This window comes from Protopterus annectens, chromosome 9.part0, assembly GCF_019279795.1.
Source record: "Protopterus annectens isolate FY-2018-M chromosome 9.part0, PAN1.0, whole genome shotgun sequence".
NCBI classification, from domain to species: domain Eukaryota; kingdom Metazoa; phylum Chordata; order Ceratodontiformes; family Protopteridae; genus Protopterus; species Protopterus annectens.
Window position 1 is genome coordinate 753,805,103 of NC_056743.1, and position 19,111 is coordinate 753,824,213.

General features: G+C 43.7%; 1 protein-coding gene across 3 annotated transcripts in view; it reads right to left on the reverse strand.

The window, feature by feature from the left end:
• The window catches only part of PBDC1 (polysaccharide biosynthesis domain containing 1), a 725,752-nt gene that overhangs the window by 129,869 nt on the left and 576,772 nt on the right, over positions 1–19,111 (reverse strand). For all 3 annotated transcript variants that reach the window (XM_044083395.1, XM_044083394.1, XM_044083393.1), the window contains exon 4: positions 8,062–8,202. In XM_044083395.1, coding sequence (XP_043939330.1) covers positions 8,062–8,202 — 141 coding nt within the window. The remainder of the gene's footprint in view (positions 1–8,061; positions 8,203–19,111) is intronic.

Below are 19,111 nucleotides of genomic sequence, written 5' to 3' on the forward strand. Positions count from 1 at the left end.
AGTAAGGGGTGAGAAAAAACAGGAGGATCAGTGTTGTATCTAGCTGAAATAGCAGATGCATGTATCTTTATGGAAGAATATGAGAGGCCGTTCTTTAACATATCTGCCAAATATTCCAAGATGAGTGGGATGTTCAACAATGATGCATCATGTCCCTTGCTGGTATTCCAATTGCTGAATCTTTTCCACTTTGCTAAGTAAACCTTTCTGGTGGATGGTCTTCGAGCCTCTGTTAGTATCCGCTGAACTTCCTTGGAGAGAGATAAGCTGAAGTTATTTATGGGATCTCCCAGGCTGTTAGCTGCAGTGTCTGAAGATTTGGATGCAGTGTTTCGAAATTGTGTTGAGTCAAAAGTAGAGGCCACTGGGGAAGGGCCCACCTCCTGGTGTGACATATGCTCCGTAGTAGTGGGTACCAGTGTTGTCTTGGCCAATCCGGAGCTATCATGATTCCCTTGGGCTTCTCTGCTTTGATCTTTAGTAATACTGAGGTCATCAGTGGCAGACGTGGGAATGCATAGATTGCTAGGGAGTTCCAGTTGAATGAGAGGTCATCTATTTTCCAAACTTTTGGATGGTATGTCCTTGTGCAAAATTTTGGTAGAAGATGGTTGAGGTGAGAGGCAAATAGGTCCACTTCTGGCTTGCCCCATGTCGAAGTGAGTTGTCTGAAGGCCTTCGGATGTAACCTCCACTCGTGTGGATCTGTGAAATTCCTGCTTAGGCTGTCCGCCAACAAATTGTCTTTTCCTGGTTCAAACTGGGATTGTAACGGGACATTTAGGCTCAGTGATTTCTCCCAAAGCTGCATTGTCAGTCTGCAAAGGGGGTAAGCGTGGGTGCCCCCCTGCTTGTTTATGTACCACATCACAGTGGTGTTGTCTGTCCATATCATTAAATGGCCTTGCTGGAATTGGTGTTGAAAGGCCTCGATGGCATGCATTACTGCCAGCATTTCCTTTTGGTTTATATGCAGATGTGTTTCCTTTGGAGACCTTTGTCCTTGTATACACCTGCCTTCCATGTGTGCCCCCCATCCAAGGTCTGAGGCGTCTGTAGTCATGGTCTGTGTTATCTGTGGTATTTTGAATGACATACCTGTGTTTTCCTGGCTCACCGAGGCCCACCATAGGAATTCCTTTTGTAGGCATGGAATGAGTGGTATGATTGTCTCCAAGTTGTTGCTGTGTTGAGACCAAATGCTTTTTAGGTACCACTGAAGCTTTCTCATGTGTAGTTTTGCTAATGGAACCAGTAGAATGCAGGATGCCATGTAACCCAGGGCCTGTAGGAATCTCCTTGCAGTCATCTGGGTGAGTTTTGCTAAACCTTTGAAGTAATGAGTTAACTTCTCTTGCTTGTCTTCTGTCAGGTAAGCCATCTGAGAGGCTGCGTCTAGTTTGGCTCCTAGGAAGATTATTTGCTGGGATGGCTGCAGTCTTGACTTTTGGAAGTTGACTGTGTATCCCAGAGCTTGAAGTAATCGTATGACATAATCCAGATTTTTTGTCAACATCAATTTGTCGTCCGCTTGTATGAGGCAGTCGTCCAGGTACGGGTAAATTTGTATACCCTGGAGCCTGCAATGAGCAATTACTGAAGCCAGGCATTTTGTAAATACTCTGGGCGCAGTAGATAAGCCAAATGGCAATGCTGAGAATTGATAATGCTCTGGCCCTGCAAGAAATCTGAGGTATCTTCTGCAGCTGTGTCTGATAGGGACATGCAGGTATGCCTCCTTGAGGTCCAGAGTAATCAGCCACGACTCCTTGCCCAGCATGGGAAGGAGTTGCTGTAGAGTCAGCATTTTGAACTTTGGTACTATGAGAAAGGTGTTTAATGCGGACAAGTCCAGTATTGGTCTCCATTGAGATTCTTTTCTTGGGACAAGGAACAGTCTTGAGTAAAACCCCTGGTCTTGTTCTTGTTGTGGAACTCTTTCTATTGCTTTCATTCGAGTCAGCAGAGTGATTTGCTTGATAGCCTCTGCCCTCTGATTTTGTGGTAGGTTTGGCATGCCTTGTTTTCTTGGTAAGGTATGAAAATGAAACCTGTACCCTCTGTCTATAATGTCCAAAATCCATTTGTCCTTTGTCAGTCTGTGCCAGTTTTCTGCAAACAGAGATAATCTCCCGCCCAAGGGAGCTTCTAGTTGTTCCCTGGTAGGCGGTAGTAGAGGAAAGTCATCGAGTTTGTGATTGTGGGGCAGGTGAAACCCCTGCGTCACTTCTTTGGTTTCCTGGCTGCCATTGTCGTCCCCTGTAAAGGCCTCTGTATTGGCCTCTTCCTCGGCCACGTCTGTTCTTACCCCTTTGAAACTTTTCTGGATTAGGAAAGGACCAGTTTTTGAAGGCCAATTCCTACTGAATCTGGGGGGTTGAACCTGGAGGAAATCTTTCACAGTCTGAACTGATTTTGCTTTTTCTTCAATGGTCTTTAACACATCCTTAGCATTTGCACCAAAAAGCTTGTTCTTTTCCAAAGGTGCATCCAGAAGTTTTGCTTTTACATGATCTGGTAGAGGTTGATCTTTTAACCAAGCATGTCTACGAATCACTGCCCCTGTCATAGCTGCCCTACATGAAGCTTCCAGTGCATCATATCCACACTGCAGGAAGTGATTGCTTACTTGTTGAGTGTTATGTACAGCTTCCTGCAAAGTCTTCCTGTCTAAAGGATCAGGAGAAGCTAATGTTTTTTGTAAATCTTCTAAGAGATAATCCTGATATTGTAACATATGAAAAAGGCAATTTAAAGCTCTCATAGATAAGGTAGTGGATGTGTAAACCTTTTTGCCCCATCTCTCTAATGACCTAGCTTCCCTGTTGGAGGGCAAAGGATTTTTTGAGGTGGAGGCTGAAACTCCTTTAGGCCCCTGTGAAATAGTTTCCAAATCAGCAGTATGGGCCCTGAATAAATGGGAATGAGTTTCTGGGACCCTGTAATACCTGTCTGGCTTGGCTGGAGCAGGAGGAAGAGAATCAGGGGTAGCACTTGAGTCAGAATACAAATCATCCAGAACATCAAGTACAGGAGGAATAGCTAAGGGCCTGTTCTGAGGCTTCTTAAGGAAAGTCCTAAGGCGTTTCCTAGAATCAGAATATTCCTGACCTTGCCACTTGAAATGTTCCCTCATGGTGTGCAGAACTTCCCCAAAAGAAATATCCTCAGGAGGGGAGGCCGAAGGGATGGAATCTTCTGCATCCGAGTCCTCATAGGTCCATAGGTCTGGAAGAGCTCTTCCTGGCTATCAGAGTGGACAGAGCCCTCAGAATCTTCATCTGAAGGAGTAGGGTCAGAGGGTTCAACCCGGGGCCTTTTATCAGGAGGGGGGCTGGGATGCTCTCTCAGGATGGGCCTGTGAACCTCTAATCATGGAAATTAAATCAGCAGCCATGGACATAATTTGTGTCTCCGGAGTCGGCTGAGGTAAGGAATTAGAAGTAATATGCTTAGTTTTGCTGGCTGCCTTAGCCCTAGTGTAGGCCTTAATAGACATGGCCATAGGGGGCCTGGCAGCTCCACGTGCAGGAGTGACCTTGTCTACAGCAATGGTCTCGGGCATTTCCTCGGTTTCAGTATCCGGAGGAAAATCTATAACTGGCGTTGGAGTAATGTCTGAAATCGGAGTCGTCGGTAATGCGGTGTCTTCGGTTCGGAGCGGTGGAGAGACCGTCTCAGTGGGAACCGGAGCACTCGCGCTAGGTTTTGGCGTGGAGTCGGTGGTAGACGCCGGCCGAGGATGTCGGTCCCGGTCTTTTCGCTTTTTGGGAGTTTGCGATGTCGGAAGATCCGACGGCATGGTGTATGCAAAATTATCGCTGAAAAAATCTTCAGAGAACTCCGCCCGGCGCCTGAGAGTGCGCTTGTTGAAGCGAGCACAGGATACACAGGCCGAGACATCGTGGGCTGGGCCCAGGCAAGGGAGGCAGTAAGAGTGGAAATCCTTATGAGGTATTTGTTTACCACAAAAAAGACAATTGTTAACTTTTTCAGTAATTTCTGACATCGGCTGAGGCAAGAAAAGGTCCCCAACGGGGTACTTAGCTTTTTTGATGACTTCGGTATCGTAGAATACAGGAGCTGACCGACCGGCACTTGCGAACTGCTTCTGCTTCGGGCACCGCACGGCAAGAAAGACTGGAGAAAATGGCTTCGGCTGATGCTTATGTACTCCAGCCGCTCTGACGGAGAGAAATGCGACATCAGCCGACGTCAGACCCAGACTTTGGAATCCGGCCGACCGAGGGCTGCCTGAGGCAGGACAACCCACATGTTATGACTGCAGTTGCATTCTTGAAGGACATCTTTCTGGGAGCTCTTGTGTCACAGTTTCAATTTCTTGAACCAACCACTTGATGCTTGGAAATCTGCCACCCAGAATTCCTGTGCAAATTTTCTTTTTTAGAAACTTCTTGGATCATCAGGCATTAACTGCCCTCATTTGTTTGAGCCAGCTTAATGTGGCTTTATGACTTCATCGAGGGAAGTTTTCCTCTTTTTCCACTGTAGGTTTCCTTACCATACTCCTCTAAGTACTCATGTTTATGTTTTTGGATGTTGCTAGTTGTGGTCTTCTCAACACCAAAATGTTCCGCTGTCTTTCCTTAGCTGCTGCTTTCCAGAAAATGTACAAGGATCAACCTTTTCCTTCAATGTCAGATGTTTGAGTTCTTTCCTCCGGGTCATCATATCTAGATTAACTGTAAAATTTTTCAGTAATTGTAGGATGTACCTACATTTCAGACCAGTCCTGCATGTTGAAAAAAATCTTCTGCAACACGTTATAAACAATAGGACGTTAGGTCTAATCCAACACGTGGTAATAATAAAACATGAAAAAAGAATTGTACTAAAGAAAAAATAATACAACTAAGGGGCAAATCCCACATCTTCTACCCCTTGGTGTAGAGTGGACTCAACTGGTCAAGTTATAGAGGATAAATTAATGTTGTTCGTCACAGTCCAAGTGGTGAAGATACAACTTATAGCGGTGGTCAATATAGAGAAGTCGGTCTTCCATTGAGTACATGTGGTGCATGTCCGGTCTATGAAAATTAGGTCAACTTAAGGAGGTGTTGAACTATGGAGGTTCTACTGTATATCATCAGGAAGACTATTCTGTGGAACTGCAAGTCCTTCTGTGAAAGAACAATCCATAACATTCTGCCGTGTGCCATCTTCCTCTATGAATCAATCATACAGACTTGTTCTCAAATATTTTCTGACAGATACTACCTTTTTTGTATTCTGCTAATTCTCTAGAAGTAATTAAATGTTATCACATTCTCTTTCTACATTTTTTCAGTCTATACATCGGTTTCCTTCAACTTTTCTTTGTTTAAAGCCTTTTGGTGATCTTGCTACTTTCTTTAATATCAGTGCAAAACTACTTCAGAGGTAATGTCTTCAAAGTGCATGAAAAACAGCTATCTGTACAGCTTAAGGAATATTTCAGTTTTTTTAATGACACCTTTTCTTATGCATTTCAGGACATTAAATCCCCCAGTCCTTTTCTTATTACCTTCTTACAGTGTCCCTAGTTTCATTACATCTGATATGGTTACAAGTAAGTCCACTTTTAAGTTTCTCCTGTAGCTCACTCTAACACACTCTTCAATATGTGTTTTCTCTACCCACATGTATTACATTATATTACTCTTCTCAGCAATGAAATTACATTGTTACTTTAACACTGATCTGCTCAGAAGCAGGCATCTTGTTTCATCTGCAGAGAAATGCAGCTTTCCTTTCATAATCTTTATAGAGTCACTGATACAGAGAAAGAAAAGTGGGCCCTTAGCTGAATCCTGTTACACCACTTGCAAGTTTGCCACTTGCACCATGGATTTCTTTTAGTACTACCCTATATGTCCTGCTGTCCAGTTTTAACTAAACACCAGTTGTGACAACATGTTTGTCATCTGTATGGAACTGTCTAAAAAGCCCTGCTTGCAGACTCTCCAGTGTCTACTACTTCAGAGGACAGAGAGAAATGTATTACTGTCCAGCATGCCCATTTAACTCTTGAAACCACAATGAATGGGATTGGGTATCTCACTAGTTATAACACAGCTCTTTATTTCCTTTAAATGGTTGTGTTACTTTTCCAATTACTGAATTAAACTGAGTGGTATGGTACTTACTGCTTTCCCTTACTTCAAAGAGAACGTTTGCCTGATGTATTGTAGTGCTCTGACACTAACGAATCCTCACTCCTGCAATTTGATGATCAGAATAGACACAGATACCATGGGGAAAATAATATTTATAGAATAGTGGAATGAGACCAATAAATCTCACTGGGCCCCACTATGGTCTGAATTCCTTCGTTATGCAAAAAGCTCAGGAATTCTGGTTGTTAAACACAGCCACTGGAATGATGTAAAAGCACAAGAACACCCACTGGCTCCCCCATTACACAGTCATGACCCTACAAATGCCATTCCACTTTCTAGCCTTGACCAGACAGCAACAGGTGATCACACTCCCTCCCTACGGAGACAGGTGAGGAAGGCAGTCATTCACGCAAGGCTCCCCCACAAGTTGCTCATCCACCCCAGATCACTTAGTGGCACTTGCAAATGCCCTGCACCTGTGTCAACAGGCCAGCTATATGTCACTGAATATTCTTACATCTCCTTCTGCTTCTAACATGTCAGGTCATGGAATCTGATGTGTAGAGTAAGGTAAGAGAATTTCAATGAAAAGTGGGAGTTTATGCAGTTGCAGTGCATTATGAGTATGGACTGTGAAGGACTTATTCGGGGAACTCAGAACTTGCATAACGTCTGCTGTTCTTTATGACAAGTTACAGGAGGGTTTCTCTCAGTTTTGTGTCCTTGAATTGGTGGCTGGGATTTGCTCCTTGGTAATACTGATGTTTTATTCTGTTCCTTTTGTATGCACTTAGGAAACATATTGTACATTTTGTACTTAATGCCTTTATTTTTTTCCCCACTTCTGTTTTATAAAATATTTATTATAAGGGGACATGGAGGAGAATCTTTATTCCGGATTTACTTTTGATTTCAAGAATTTCTGATTATTTTATTTATCATGAAACAAATTTAGTGAATTTACTCAGTGTAAATATTTTCAGTAAATAGCTGACACCCAAAGAGATGTACTGTAAAGAACAAAACAGAACTAAATACATCAGTTTAGAGCAGTACCATTCTCCCTAACGGGCAAGCAAATGATAAATGCAGTAACAGACACACTGAACAGTTAAATGGAATCAAATTGGAGAGTCCTGGACACATGGTATCTTCCCTGAATAAGAATTGAAGGTTATGTTTCAAAATTTTAGCACATTATGTCAAGAAGTATTTTTTTCATTGAATGGGTGATGAAATTTAAGGTGCTTCATGACCAGGCTTGCCAGTGCAGAGACTTATATGGATTTTAAATTAGACAGGCATTTAAAAACACTGTCCAAAAGGGACAAAGCAGCTGACTGACTGGTTAGCTATATCTAGTACTGCTGTGCTGCCAAAGTAATGGAATGTACATCACTTCTTATATCATGACAGGTGCTGCAAACAAGCACCTGAATTCCAAAAACCTGTACAGCTCCAAACTGATTCTCCCACACATGGTAATGAAAAGGAAAATGAAGTCTGCGGTACTGTAGATTCATAATTAGTACTAGGCTAACTGCCCTTGTGGGCTATTTTGAACCTAGCCAATTACCCCATGTGAGAATCAAACCCTGCACCTTGTGTTTGCAAGGTAAACACCCTAACCATTATGCCAGCCTCCAAACCAAAACATAATAGTGCCTATACAGATGTCAGAGAATTGTTAAGAAGGTGCCTGGGAGGCTTAGAGATGGATTTTTTTGACACTATTACAGGTTCACAGATTAGTACTAGGCTAACTACCCTTGCGTCCCATTTTAAGCCTAGCCAATTTTCCCATGTGAGAATCAAACCCTGCACCTTGAGTCTGTAAGGGAAACACCTTAACCATTATGCCAATCTCCCACATTGCTGCTTTTGATTCATGGGATAAAATGTCATTACACACAAACACCCCCTTGAATAGGAAATAACCTACCTCTTTGGCCTGATCAGATTTCAGTTCCGCTGGATCAAGGATATCAATCTTCATGCTCCCAAAGGCTTCTCTGAACTCCTTGTAAATAACATCATCAACTTTAGTAAGTCGGAGGAATTGGGGATCCACAGAAGAAATAAGCTGCAAAACAAAACAAAGCAGCTTAGCAAAGTGGGATATGGCCTAGCTAAATATTACCAAGCCTGACAGTCAATCGACCAATCAAATCAGTCAATCAGCTCTACAATCACTTTAAGTACTCAGCAGAACAGTAGATCTTCAAAATGAAAAACTTGCAGTAGGAACTCAATTGTACTGGCAGGTGATGACATCCTGGCAACTTCTTCCTACCAGATGTCCTCAGAGATGTTCCTCCACTATCTATTCTGTTCCTAACCCACAAAGAGTTTTCAAACTGTCCCTTGATATGCAGTTGTGCAAGACTAGAAAGCAAAAATGTACACGGCCACCCCAACAAGCAAATGAAGCAACAGTAGTAGGGGCAGGAAAGCCTTAGGTCTCCTTTAAAGCAAAATCTCAAAGATCCTCTGAAATTGGCCTCATGAAACTGTCATCTTTCTTCAAAATCCTGCTGCAGCAGAAAAGTACAGATCTGCTACACTTAACATAATTGTAGACATTTGAGTAAATCAGTGTTTCAGTACCAATACTTGGGTCTTCCTGTTGTGCATAACCTTGCTACTGGCCAGCTTTCCAGAGTCTTTGCATCATGACTAGCCAACCAATGTCCGGGTATAGAAGGGTATTTGTCAGTGCCATCTTCAGGTCTTTCTAGGTTGTGTTAAGCAGTCTGATGTCTCAGGACAACACGACCTTTCCAGTTGTAAATAACTTTATTGGCAAATATATGAAAATTTTACAGAATGGATTTGGGATATAGGGAGCAGATGATGATGGATAAGAGACACCTGACCATAAATTCTCCTTCATAGTGGGCAGAAACCATGAGTTTGTACTACAACATTGATCTACTCTAACATCGACAATTACAAGAAATGCAGTACAACTACACTATGTTCTTCATAGTCCGTGTTGCAGTACTGATTCTTGGGGGGACTTTCAAAGCTGCAGACTGGGGGGAAGGCTGTCTGGTGGCCCCTTGGACAAAACGTTCTTGTGAACAGCATTAGCAAATCCTGCCCTAGCCCTGGAGAGATTACATAAATGATGATGCATGGTAAAGGTGTGGACAGAGATCCACGTGGCAGCTTCCAAAATGGCCTGGGTAGGGACACTTTTAAGGATGTCAGTGGTGGCTGGCCTGTGTCTTGTGAGTAAGCTCTGACATAAGCAGTTAGTAGTTTACCATTATGAATATAAAGTAATGCAACTGGCTATCCATTTACAAACAGTCTGTTTTGGCTACGGGTCTACCTTCCTCTTCTGAAAAGGCTACTAAGCAGTTGCTTTGCCCCATTCAAGAACTTTGTCCTTCCCAGGGAATACCTGATCTCTCAGTGCACATCCAAGGAATGTAGGATTTTCCAGGGAATGTAGGATTTTGTTCAGCTTTATTTTGCAGGTTTGAGAAGAACAATGGTATTTGGATAGCTTGGTAATAGGAAAGTTCTAATACTACAATGAGCATAAAAGAAGGGTTAGTTTTAAGGGTTACCCTGTCCTCCTGGAAAACAATGAAAGGTTTTTTGCACATTAGGGCTTACAGTCTTGAGACCCACCTGGCTGACATGATAGATATCAGTAGGGTCTTCCATGTCAGCATGTTTAAGTGAGCAGTAGCTGCTGGTCCTAAGGGGGGCAAGGATAGTTTTCCCTAGCACATAGTTTAAGTCTCAAGAAATGGACCAGGTTTCTCTTGAGAGGTCTTAGATGTATAACCCCTTTTAGGAACTGTTTTAGGTGTGGGTGAGAATTAACAGTGGGAGGAAGGGGGAGGCAGGCACAAGCATGCATTTGATAATGGAGTATGAAAGGCCCTGGTAAATTAACCCAGAAAGATATTATAACACAAAATTTATGTCTGCTTGGGGAGGTATGAGCTTTTTGGTATGGCATCAAGAAGGAAGCCTTTTTCATTTGGATAAATAAGATTCTCTGGTATTAGGTTTTCTTGCCACTCACACGACAGATAGCATCTAAATGGAGTGGTTTGCATTTTTGGGGGTTAGAATCCAATCCTCCATATGGTTAGTTTGAGTGTGGGCAGGTGGGGATAAATTAAATTACAGACCCTTTTAACTGGGCGAGTACATTTACCACCAGTGGAATAATGTGGTAGCTCCCTTTGTTGAGAGTGAAGAGGAGGGAAAGCCAGTGTTGTCCTGGCAAGAAGTATCATATGTGGCTTGTCTGATCTCACTTTTATCAGTACTCTCAGGATGAGAGGTAATGAGGAAAGGCAAATAGGAAGAGATCTGTCCATTTGAAGGAGAAAGCATCTGCCCACCATGTCCCTGCCCCTATCTGTTTGGTTCTTGAGCAGAACCTTTATAGCTGTCTGTTATGATGAGAGGTGAAGAGATCTAAGCTGGGGTGTCCCTACTGATGGACGAGGTCCAAGAAGATTGCTCTTTACTGCATCCAGTCACTGGGGTTCAAGAGGGTACCCACTCAGTGCATCTAGTATGGTATTAGTCTGGCCTTTGATATAGGAGACTACGTGTCAGCCAAATTTTGACTGCCAGACTGCACAGGGGGGTAAGAATGAGTTCCCGCTTGTTTATATTATCACATAACTGTGATACTGTTTGTCCAAATCTGCAGTGCTCCTGGGGACAGGCTGCTTTGGAAAGCTTTCATTGCTAGAAAACCTGCCAGCATCTCTTTCTGGTTTACATGTAGTTTTCTTTGCTTTGGGGTCCAGATACCCTGCACCTTCAGGAGTCTTAAGTGTGCTTCTGGTATCCATTTGAAATGCTGGAACTCATGAAAGCGAGCCCTAAAACACAGAGACTGTATGGCAAAAAACAGACTTAGTATAAAGTCAAAACAGCCAGTTCCCAGAATATTCCATTTTCTCTGAGGTATGGCAGTCTCATATATAAGTCTGGAAGGTGTGGGGATCTTACCCCCACATCAGGGGGTGCAGGGGGCTTGCCTCCTGGAATAAAGATTAAAGGAGAAGTATGATCTTAGAGAGTCATTCTTTCTGTGTTTTCAGTCTTTTTTTCAGCTTGTTGGCATTTGACATTTCAAATGCCAACATTTCAACAGGGAGCTGTTCTCCCAAAGCTATTTCTAATTGTCTATGGTGATGGTCTTGTCAGTCTCTGGTAAAGAGAATTTTGCCCCTGAATTCTGCATGCTTGTATCTTTTCACCAAAGTAGCTCTGTTTTTAAGCAGGACAGAAGAGACACCAGTGTTTCTAGGGATGGAAAGTGTTGCTCCCAAGTGTTTTTTAAGAACCACTGGAGTTTCCTTATGTGTAGTGTTCAAGGGGGATCATTAGAATACAAGATGGCATGTATCCCAAGGTGCTTACACGTTCCCTTGCAGAAACTGTCTGCCTTGGCAGTAGGCTGTGCAGATAGTTTGTCAGATAGAAAACTGTCTTGTGGTAGAACGGTCTTTTGTTTTACTGAAACTATCAACATGCCCACAAAGGGAATTCTTGTCTGAGGCTGAAGCTGGGACTTGTGGAAGTTGAGGGTGGGGCCTACCTTCTGAAGGCAATCCATGGCAACTTGTAAGGCTGTTTGAAGTTCCTGGATGGATTTTCACTGGATGAGGCAGTCGTCCAGGTATTACCAGAGCTAGAGATTTGGTGAAAACTCTGGGAGCAGTGGATAATCAAAATGGTAAAGCACAGAACTGCTGCCACAAATAAAATACATCTCCTGTGCTCCTTTGTAACAGGAAAGTACAGTTGTGTACCTACCATAAATGTAGATGTTAGAGTGTATTCACTGTTGCAGTCATTACAATTTGGGTTAACCTGCTGGCCTGAGTTCCAAAGTCTAGGTCTGGCGTCGGTTGCTGTCACCTCTTCCCTGATGTCAGTGCATCAGGGGTATGTAAGATGCAGCCGATGCCATTTTCTTCAGTTTTTCTTGCCCCAGATGTCAGGTGCCCCTAAAATGGTAGGCTAAATTATGCCAATAAGCATGCATGCACAAAAAACAACTTTTCCTTCATCTACAAGCAAATACATCACATAGGTTGTATAGAGTAGGAAAGTACAGTTAGGTCCCAGCAAGGAAGAACGGGGGACGGGGGAGGGTAACCTGGACTGCAACAGTGAATACACTCGAACATCTACATTTATGGTAAGTACACAATTGTACTATGTTCGTGTCTCACTGTTGCAGTCATTACAATTGGGTTGAATTCCAAAGCTATGGTTGGAAGCCTGGAGCTAAATAGGATTAGGTGAGGCTATAAGGCCATGCAGAACTGCAGTGGCAAAGCCTGCCCTGGATTTAGAGTAGAGAGGTAGGTGATAGTGCTTTGTGAAGGTATGCACTGAACTCCAAGTTGCAGCCTCTAAGATATCTTTGGTTGGTACTCCTCTGAGGAAGGCTGCTGAAGTGGCTGCTGCTCTGGTTGAATGTGGCCTAAAGCCCTTAGGCACTGATTTGCCATGCTGTGAATAGCAGAAACTAATGCAATGGCCTATCCTCTTTGAAATAGTCTGTTCTGAGATAGGCTTTCCTTGTGATGCTACAGCATATGCCACTAGAAGTTGATCAGTTTTTCTGAAAGCTTTAATTCTGTCCAAGTAGAAGCGTAGCTGTCTGTGAATGTTCAAAGAATGCAGAATTTTCTCACCCTTATTCTGTGGGTTTGGATAAAAAGTAGGCAAATGAATTGTTTGGTTAAGGGCCACACTGGACACTACCTTAGGCATAAATGTAGGGTTTGTCCCTAGCGAAATCCTGTCCAGATGGAAAATGATAAAAGGTTCCACAGCCATGAGTGCCTGCAACTCTGAGACTCTTCTAGCGGAGGTTATTGCTAGGAGCAGAGCTGTTTTCCACAATAAGAATTTTATGTCAGCTGCAGAGGCTGGCTCAAACGGAGGCAGTGTGAGTTTTTCCAAGACATAGTTGAGGTCCCATGCAGGTATTGGTGCTCTCCTTGGAGGTCTTACATTTTTGGCCCCTCTGAAGTACTGTCTCAATAACGGATGAGAAAAAATAGGTGGTTCTGTATTGTAATGAGCTGAAATGGCAGAGGCATGAATTTTAATTGATGAAAAGGAAAGGCCTTTATCCAGCATCTCAGTTAAGTACTGTAAATCTGAGGAATATTTGGAACAAGCGTGTCAAAGCCTTGTGCTTGGTTCCAAGCACAGAATCTCTTCCATTTGTCTGCATAAGATTTTCTGGTGCTAAGCCTTCTGGCCTCCAAAATAACATCCATTACGGCTTTAGAAAGAGGTGTGTCTTGAGAGGCTATATTATCTGCCATGCCGCCAGGTTTAAGGTTTTGAGTTGTCTGTGCAGTATCTGGCTGTCTTGTTGGGTCAACAAGTGAGGAATTTGTGGTAATGTCCAGGCTGGGATGCGAGACAGGCTCTTTAGGCGCCAGTCTGGGGCAATCAGTATAATTTTTGGTTTCTCTTGTCTGACCTTGAGGAGTACCTTGGGGAGGATAGGCAGAGTAGGAAAGGCATAAACTGTTAGATTTTTCCAGCTGAAAGATAGAGCATCCACTTTCCATGCTTGCTTGTGATAAGTCCTTGTGCAGAATCTTTGTAGTTGGTAGTTGTGAGGAGAGGCACATAGGTCTATGTCCGAGCATCCCCAGGTCTTTGTTATCATGCTGAAGTCTTGTGGATCCAATTTCCACTCGTGGGGATCCATTAGATTTCTGCTTAGTTCGTCTGCCAGAGTATTTTTCCTTCCTGGCAGGAATTGAGCTTGCAGATGTACTTGGTAAATCAATGCTGTGTGCCACAAGTTCATGGCTAGCCTGCAGAGGGGGTAGGAATGTGTACCTCCCTGCTTGTTTATGTACCACGTGACTGTAGTATTGTCCGTCTTTATTAGTAGTTGTTCTGGATGAAGTTGGTCCTTGAAGGCTGTTAGGGCATTCTGAACAGCTAGCATTTCTTTTTGCTTGATATGTAGATGCATTTGACTTGCGGACCATGTGGCCTGAATACATCTTCCTGCCATATGGGCCCCCCAGGTGTAATCTGATGCATCTGTTGTCAATGTCTGCCTGGCTGTGGGTAAGGTGAATGGCCATCCCGTGTTGTGGTGACAGGCTTTTGCCCACCATCAAAACTCCTGTTGCAGGCAGGGAATGAGGGAAATTATTGTTTCCAGGCTGTGGTAATGTTGAGTCCAAACACTTTTTAGATACCACTGAAGTTTCCTCATATACAGTCTTGCATATGGAATTAGCAGAATGCAGGATGCCATGAAACCCAAGGCCTGCAGAATTTTTCTTGCAGATAACTGGGTCTTTGTTGCCAACAATTTGAAGTAAGTAGTCAGTTGGCTGCGTTTGTCTGGCGTGAGATAAGCCATCTGGGCAGTTGCATTTAAGCCTGCACCCAGGAATAGTATCTCTTGAGAGGGTACGAGTTTTGATTTCTTCTCGTTTACTGTGTACCCTAGACTTGTCAGTAATCTTTTTACAAATGCCAGATGCTGTAGTAGAATGTCCTTGTTTTCCACTTGAACAAGGCAGTTGTCCAAGTAAGGATATATTTGTATTCCTCTGTCTGCAAAATGCAATTACTGATGCCAGGCACTTTGTGAAGACCCTGGGCGCAGTAGATAAGCCAAAGGGCAGTGTAGAGAATTGGTAGTGTATTGAGCCAGCTTTGAATCGGAGGTATCTTCTGCATGTTTGTCTGATTGAGACATGCAAGTATGCCTCTTTTAGATCTAAAGTCACAAACCGAGCCTTCTTGCCCAGCATGGGCAGAAGCTGCTGTAGGGTTAACATTTTGAATTTTGGAATATCCAGATATGAGTTTAGAATAGATAGGTCCAGTATTGGTCTCCAGGCTTTGCCCTTTCTGGGTACTAAAGAACAGTCTTGAATAGAATCCGTGACCCTGCTTGTGTTTGTTGAATGGCCCTCATGTCCATGAGTGATGAAACTTGTTTTTGTGCCTCTGCCCATTGATTGCGTGGCAGGTCTGGCATACCATTTTGCCTTGGCAGGGTGTGAAAGTGGAACCTGTAGCCTTGTGAAACTATATTTAGAACCCATTTGTCCTGAGTGATCATGTGCCAATTTTGTGAAAAAAGTGCTAGCTTTCCCCCCAAAGGGGCTGCCAAAAGATAAGTGCTTGGTGCTGGAAGAGGAAAGTCATTGAGACTGTTTCCTGTATGGCTGTGATTTTTCCTCTCCGCTACTGGAGGTAGAAGCACCCCATTGTTTAGGCCTGTATGAGCCTTGGGGCTGTGATCTGCCTCTAGGGCGTCTGTATCTGCCCCTTTGTGGTCTATCTGACATTGGGAAGGACCAATTTTTTGTAGGCCAGTTCCTGCTAAATCTGGGAGGCTGTACCTGTAAGAAATCCTTGACTGTTTGCATAGATTTAGCTTTGCCTCCATTTTCTTCAACACCTCTTCTGCTTTAACACCAAACAAAGTATCATGCTGTAATGGAGCGTCTAATACTTTTACTTTTGCTTTAACATGATCAGACAAATTTTGTTCTTTTAACCAAGCATGTCTCCTAATGACAGAACCTGTAACAGTGGCCCTGGAGGAGGCCTCAAGAGAATCAAAACCAAATTGCAGAGTATGCTTTCCAACTTGTTCAGCTGCATGCAATAAATCCTGCATTTCTTTATTGTCTGCACATTCTGTATTTGCTGACATTTTCTGTTTAAGCAAAGACACAAGATATTGCTGATACTTAAGCATATGAAATTGGCAATTTAAAGCTCTTACAGCCAAGGTAGCAGAGGTATAAATCTTTTTGCTCCATCTGTCTAGGGCCCTAGAATCTCTATCAGAGGGAATAGGATTTTTTGCAGTAGAAGCCTTGACCCCGTTGGGACCCTGAGAGATGGTTTCTGGGTCAGCTGCAGGGTTTTTATAGAGAAATTTATGTGAATCAGGAACCCTGTAGTATCTGTCTGGCTTAACAGGGGCTGGTGGTAGAGTCTGGAGAAAAACTGGACTCTGTAAATACATCATCTAGAATGTCTAAAACTGGTGGGATAGCAAGGGGCCTGTGCTGGGGCAATAAAAGGAAATCTCTGAGCCTTTTCTTGAATTCTGAGTAATCTTGACTCTCCCAGTGGAAATGCTCCCTCATAGTATGCAGTGTTTCCCCAAAAGAATAATCCTCAGGAGGAGAGGCTGAAGGGACAGATTCTTCAGCATCAGAATCCTCATAGGGAGGAAATGGAGTAATCCTGTTCAGAGGAGGAATCAGAGGAAATGGAAACCTGGTCTGAAGATTCATATTCTAACTCTTGCGTAGGCCTCTTTTCAGGAGGGGGATGGGAACCCCTGATCAAAGTAATAAGGTCTTCGGCCATTTTAAGCAACTGTTTTTTAGGCATGGAGGCCTGTCCAGGTGAATGCTGTACTTGTTTCTTTGCCTTTAGAGCTGCTTTAGTCTTTGTTTTTGCAGCTGAAGTAGGTTTCACATTGTAGGCCTGAAAGCAGCCTCAGAAGCAGATGCCTGCTCAGCGGCTCCGGACCCATCTGAGGGAATAGTTTCCAAGTGTCCAATACCTTGAGTTTCCAGAGGCCCAGTTGGCTCCACGTGGGAGTCGGAAGTGGCCTGTGGCTCTGAGGTAGCGGGCATCAGGGGCTGCGAAAGTGCCTCACTGAGAACCGGCGACAGGCCTAGAAGAAGCCTCGTCGTCGGATTTGGATTTCGGATGCCTGTCCTTTTCTTTTCGTTTTTTTGTAAATTCCGGTAGTCGGTTGATCCAACAGCATTATATAATTAAATCTTCTGCCAAAGTAAAGAAATGCAAAATCGTACCGATGCTTAATAGTGCGTTGGTTAAATCTAGCACAAAACCGACAACTAGCAACGTTATGGTCAGGGCCTAGGCAAGGAATACAGTAAGAATGAAAATTCTTATGAGGCATTTGCTTCCCACAAGAAATACAGTTATTAACTTTTTCTGACATCGGTCTGGAGCAAGAAAAAAGTTTCCCCAACGGGGTACTTAGCTTTAATGAAGACTTCCGATCTGAAATTCGAATTTGAAAACTTCAGGAGTCGGCCGACCGGCACTTGCAAACTGCTTTTGCTTCGGGCACCGCGCGGCAAGAAAGACTGAAGAAAATGGCATTGGCTGCATCTTATATACCCCTGGCGCACTGACGTCAGGGAAGAGGCGACAGCAACTGACGCCGGACCTAGACTTTGGAACTCAGGCCGACTGCGGGTAGCCTGCCAGCAGGATAACCCAATTGTAATGACTGCAACAGTGAAACACGATGAACATCGAGAAGGTAGGTATACTTCAGGTTTAGGACGACCATTAAGGCTCCCGGAAAGATCATGGGTAGCAGTTTTTAAGGGTTAACATTCTGAATTTGTGAATATGCACGAACTTGTTAACTTTGACAGGTCAAATATTGGTCTCTAGGTGTTTTCCTTTTCTGGGACTAGAAAGATCCTAGTGTAAAACCCTGCTGCTTCCTCCCCAACAGAAACTCGCTGAATGGACTCTTGTTGCAAATGTTCTTACAAGATGGGGGGGGGGGCACCTAGTCTTTTAGGAGCTTTGGCATCACTAGGGCGTGGTGCCTTAGCCTGACCTGAATGAAATGGCCGTTTTCTATAATGTTTAGGACCCACTGGTCCCTGGTGATGACCTTTCACTGCTGAAGGAAAGGTCTTCCCACTAAAGGGGTATGGGAAGACATGGATTGGGGGGCACAGGGTGATGCAGCTGCGCATAGTTACAGCTCTGGGAGGGGGATCCCCCAGCTCCAGGGTGTTGATCAGGCTGCCATGTCAAGACTGTCTCAATCTCCTCGCTGAGGGAGGCCTCCCCTTATCTTGCCTAGGAGGCAGAAGCAAAACCTCAGAAGGGTAATTTCTATTATATCTAGGTGTGGGAGAGAAATAGAATTCTTTCACCATTTTGACTTGTTTCCCCTTGTGTCCAATTTCTCAAAAACTTTCTGTTATGGGGCCCAAAAAAGGAATTCCTTATCCAGTAAGGCATCCAGGGGTTTGGCCTTTACTTGGTCAGTGAGTCTTCAACCAGGCATGTCCACAAGTAACAGAACCCAGGCAGCTGTTCTACATGGTGCATCTAATGCATCACAGTCACATTTTATAAAATTTCTGGATGCCTGCAGTGCTAATCTAGCTGCCTCTTGTATGCCATACTGTAAGACCTTGTCTATAGTGTCTTCCACCTTAGTAATAATTGTTCCTGTAAGACCTCCAAGTATTTTAAGATGTGAAATTGGCAAATAAGAGCCCTTGGAGAGGGTAGCAGATGTATTTGTAGTTTTGCTAAGTCTACCAAAAATCCATTTTTCCTGTCAATAGGTAAGGGGTGTCTATCTGCACCCTTAGGGACATCTTTGGTGGATTCAGTAGACACTGCTGAAAGATTAGCTTGTGGGTTCTTGTTGAGGTGTTTATGGGTGTCAAGCACTCTATACAAACAATCTGGTTTCTTTGGAGCAGGTGGGAGAGTGTCTGGGTGCAAACAGATGTCAAAGACATCATCCAGCACTACATAAACCAGAGGAATAGCCAGTTGTCTGGGGAAGGCAGAATTAGAAGCCATCTGTAATGGGTTTGGCCTGAGAGAATTATTTGCTTTCTTAATTAAAGGCTTCCTTCATCTTATGCAATACATCTCTGAAGGATAATCCTCCGGGAGAGAAGAACAGAAGATCTCATCTGAATCCAAATCAGGGCAGGATTGAGTGGGGAGGTTTGCAGAATAAGACAATTCATCCTCATCCTCAGATCATGAAGAGTCAGAATCTTCCTGAAAAGAAACATCCCTACTTCTTTTACTGGGAGAAGCTTCAGGGGTAGATAGTTGTGCCTAGCTGGTCTTCCTAGTCAAGAATTCCTGGGCTATCTTAAGACGTTCCTGAGCTTCAAACTGTATCAGCCAAAGATGGGGTAGTAGTCTTAGGCAAGCTGTCTGGTCTTTTT